This window comes from Sphaeroforma arctica (genome assembly GCF_001186125.1).
Source record: "Sphaeroforma arctica JP610 unplaced genomic scaffold supercont1.900, whole genome shotgun sequence".
Lineage (NCBI taxonomy): Eukaryota > Ichthyosporea > Ichthyophonida > Sphaeroforma > Sphaeroforma arctica.
The window spans coordinates 1-5,027 of record NW_014039658.1 but is presented as its reverse complement, the minus strand read 5'-3'; the positions used below and the strand labels follow the sequence as shown (position 1 = coordinate 5,027).

General features: G+C 42.9%; 1 protein-coding gene across 1 annotated transcript; it reads right to left on the bottom strand.

Annotated features, from left to right (window-relative positions):
- Positions 1 to 208: 208 nt before the first annotated feature.
- On the bottom strand, positions 209 to 3,848 carry SARC_09166 (hypothetical protein; the record flags this gene model as incomplete). The annotated part of the gene is made up of 7 exons (XM_014296824.1): positions 209 to 274; positions 510 to 614; positions 840 to 887; positions 1,371 to 1,491; positions 2,179 to 2,323; positions 2,939 to 3,116; positions 3,634 to 3,848. Coding segments are annotated over 7 exons (878 nt in total), but the record flags the coding sequence as incomplete, so codon positions are not given.
- Between the last annotated feature and the right edge of the window lie 1,179 nt (positions 3,849 to 5,027).

Sequence of the window (5,027 nt, the reverse complement as noted above, 5' to 3'; positions counted from 1 at the left end):
TACATACATATACATATCTTCAGCGCAAATATGTTGATGATTGCCCAATAAGCCTTCATTGACGGAATGATATTCTACATGTTGTGGAGGATAAGGGAAGCTCATTACTGAGATATATATAGAGATTGATTTAAAATCGAACACAATTCTGGGAGTATTAAGTATTTCTCTACACGCCCCTGTGGCGGAAATATTATTTTAAAGCTTGTTAGAGGATGCGGAGAGTGCAATACAAATACACCGCCAGTGTAGCTGCAGATATAAATTGAATAGTCTAAGGCACGAGCATGGAAGCAGTGCTCTATTCGCCTCTGCAACAGGATAGTGTTGCACAAGTCAATGGAGATTAAGGAGGGGTTAATATACGTACTTCGTCGGAATATATTGTATTCAGAGATTTCTATTTCACGTGACACACGAATATGAGAGTATTGACCAACACACCTCTGTTGTGGCGGAGATAATATTATATGGGTCATCATAGACTGAAAAGAGATCATTGTACATACCTTGCCAGGGTAGATGCATAGGTCCTTGGCGTTTAGCTTCTCATAGAACTCGTTGAAATCGAAGTTGGGGTGGTCAGGGTATAGGAACGACGTGATGAAGGGACCCTGCACATGCAAGTGTTTGGTCCAGGGGGGTACATAGCGTTCGCTGAGTGTGTGTTGAACGATTTATTTATATGTATAAATCATGGCTTAAGTACATGCTTATGTGCATACATGGTTAGACACATACATGGTCAAGCACATACAAAAAATACTAAAGAAATTTGTATTTTTCCAAACTATGCTATGTTTAACCATGTTCAGATAGAATGTGAGGAATCAACTTACTTGATCTTCGTCCTTTAGGAAAGATTTGAACCCCAGAGCTCGCATGCCCTGTAGTCATTGGTAAAGAGTAGATGATAAACAAAAACAAGTGTGTGCAATCGTTGCACATAAAGGAAATATAAATCTACGCAAAACGCGATCATACACTTGTGCATATACGCTGAAGTACGTACAAATGGCGATACACAACAATAAAGCCGCAAAGTAGCACAAATTGCGGCACACTTTTACAAATTTGAAAAAGTGCAAAAACACATTCAGAAAAATGAATCAATCAATGCGTAAATACCGTAATACATATATATACATATATATATGTATACTCATATGCATGTACGGTCTTTGGATATAAAAGGATCATTGATCGGCATCTGGTTGAATGTATAATACATAATGTATATATATATATATAGCATACGAGCATCAACTAAGGTGCTATACTAACAACTGTACCACATGAATCCGTTGAAACATCACTTAGGTACATACTCATATACAGAGAAACATGCATGCACCCACATACGAGCTCACCTCTAGAACAATGGTATTGTTCGTTCTGTATCGGTTGTAGCGGGCCTCAATGCCCCCTTCTGCGTCAAACTCAGCCAGCGCTTCATTGAAAGCACACATTGCGTGGGTAGCGGGTGTGAATCTGTGGAGTAGGTACGGTTTGGAGTTGCGCGATTGATGGGGTTTGAGATTTCATTGAGGATTTGACAGGAAACCCTTCAAAAAGAGCAATACTTTGAAAGCCCATTCTCTGGGGAAAGTGATTGGGTGGGAGGGATACATAGTGGGAAGAGAGGGTGTATCTGTGTATATTGTGAGATCGGTTTCGTATGAGCAATTTATGATTCGCATGTACGTGTCTGTCCCTCAGGCGCACGTGTGTGACGTTTGGGGTTCATACCTGTGGGTGCGCCAAGGCGGGTGAACGAATAGGGGCGGAATTTTCGGAGACTAGAATGGTTGCTAGGGTGCTGCTTAGATACGCTACGAGGAAAATACGAATACCGTTCAAATCATACTGCTACACGTGACTTGATTTCACCAACCATTCGTATGTGTAACCGTGGTCCCGGCAGTGTGATACTAGATTGTAGTCCCAAATAAAATGTATATAGTTCAACTCACGCTAACCCAAAACTATCAACATGTGCAGCTGTACTCTTCGAACTTGACGACGAAACTTGCCCATGATTGTACTCACAGTAAACTGAACTGAGTGTGGGTATAAATTAGGTATGAACTACAGCACGCAGCAGAAGAACTGACAGTTTTCTTCTATATATATATGAATATAGTCACTGAACTCAAGTACATACGTACATGCATGTACCTGAACTGTCCATTGGCGTCCAGTCCTTTGTTCTGGTTGAACAGATCCAGACTGACCGTGCGCCCGTTGCCCTTGCAACTCTCCAGCGCTTCTCGTGTGCAGATGACATACGAGAAGCCGGGAACGCCTTCCAAGCACTTGTTAGCTGTGTATAATAAAATACACGAATACATACATGGGCGAACGTAGCGTCAGACGGTGTACATATGCGGTGTACGATGTATTTGTACTATACACGACCTCAAAATTATACAGGAATGATGTTGGCTGTATGTACACATTCCTAAACGTGTACTTGAACACGTAGAAGTACTTATACGTGTTGTTGGCGTTATTCCCATGCACAAACGCACCCGTAGTTGTCACCATTTATGGGTTTATCGGCAGGTCAATTCACATACGCATATGTATATGTTTTTCCTCGCACGATTGACACTCACTTCGGATGCACCACACGCCATAGCCTTCGCTAGCCTAAAATGAGATAAAGTCATGTTACTAGGCTACATACGCGCACACAAAAACGAATACTACAGCTTGCGCACTGCTTCACACATGCTTATATACATATACACAACCTCCCCTATCGACCGCGCCAAAGCACTACAATCACAGTCACAACCACAACCCTAAACCATGAAACCCTACACGACAATCACACCCGCGTACTGGCATATACACTGCAACCACACACGTTCATATAACACACACAACCACTCCATCAAGCGCTCACTGTACCCCACCCCCGCGTATGACATACCCGAACTCACGAGGAAGTCTATGTTGGCTTCCCTCATATCCAGGGGAATGCCGCCAAAACTGCTCATGGCGTCGACAAAGTATTTGGCTTCGGCGGGGAGGACTTCTTTTACGACAGCACCCAATCCCGACACGTCGTTAATTAGTCCACTACTCGTTTCACTGTGCACCGTTGCGACCTGTTGCGTGCAGTACGTTTTGTGGTCAATCATGGTTATATGAGTTTTACGACAGCACCCAATCCCGACACGTCGTTAATTAGTTCACTACTCGTTTCACTGTGCACCGCTGCGACCTGTTGCGTGCAGTACGTTTTGTGGTCAGTCGTGGTTATATGAAGCGAAATCCGTTTGGTGTCATCAGGTATTGCAATCTCCCTTGTGTTTTGTTCATACGGTATGTTTTGTCGATCCTGATTGTCAGTATAGGATGCATTGGAATTTAAACACCCCGGCACATTCTATGTATACATGTATATACAAATCACCCCAGCACATTCTCTGTATGCATGTGTATACAAAACACCCCAGCACATTCTGTGTCTACATGTGTGTACAAAACACCCCAGCACATTCTATGTATACATATGTGTACAAAACACCCCAGCACATTATATGAATACATGTGTGTACAAAACACCCCAGCACATTCTATGTATACATGTATGTGTATACACGCGTATACATGTGTACATACCAGTGCGGCATCCTTATTATCTTCCAATACCTCTCTGACACGCGCCAGATCCACCGGCGTTTTCTCGTCAAAGCGTTCAAACACAACATCCAAACCGTAGCAATCGGCCACACTCTGCATACGATCCCCATACGACCCGTTACTGAAGATCACGAACTTACCCCCACGCGGGACGGCAGAAGATATGACACTCTCAATGGCAAAGGTACCGGCGCCTGGGAACAGTAGTAGACAGATATGGACGCACGCGTGTCAGTTGCTGTGTTCTTCAGTGAGAGCTCGTGCGTATATCGAATTAAACATAGGCCTGTAGTATAGGCTAACAGTGTAATGAAGGGGTTTGGCCGACTATCTATACACAAGGGGTGGATCGTATTCATGAACAAATATGTATAGAAACGGCACATTGAAGTGTGTGCGAATAACTGTATACTCCAATATCTGTATAAATACTTATACACACCAAATTGTACGTATGCAAATCAGTATATCGCCGCAAGGGTGTTGGTGGAGTTTTCAACTAATTGCAACATACCTACCCACTCAAAAACAGTACACTGTCGCAGCATACGAGCGTATACATCACTGTACACGCCCAGAACTACATATACAGCTATATGTATCCTACGAAATCATTCACGCACATCGCACAATACACACATAGGCGCATTGAACGTATTATACCTGCCAACAGAGGCAATCGCGAAGGGTTCGCATATATGGGAGTGGTATTCGGCACTCACTAGCGGAAAGTTAGCTAAGCCAAATTGGATAGCATAGAACACGCATATACTACACACACACGCCAACCTCTCCAATAACAACAAGGGTGAGCTTAGCGTGTTCAGTGGTTAAAACCCTACACCGATTCGCAATTATCATCAACTGTACTACGGTGTGGTTGAAACACCCTCAATCCTAGATATCTCATGTATCCGTACAAATTCTAATATAACGCTAGATATCTCATGTATCCGTACAAACTCTAATATAAGGGCCTTATCTGCCAACGTACCTTGTAAAGGAACGGCTGTGTGTGTGGCGTCAGTTACCCCGGCGATCTCCAGAAGCTTGTTGCGGATGTTCTTAACTATGCTGATAAAGTGCACATCGCGTGAACCCCAATCTTTGTTCATTGCCTGCTTTACTGCCTGAACGATAAGAGTGTATTGATATAAACAATATACAGAGACAGCCAATAGTGGTACAGATCATCTTGTCAATATTGATAAAGTGTATTTACAGTGAACCCTGATATTTGTCCATCGCACGTCTAATATTCTGGGAGATAGGGATGATATCTATATATGAAGATGAGAAAACTCCTATATCCGGCCGAAAGAACGAACAATTCAGATATGAGACGTGAATACTATCAGCGGGATAATACTAGT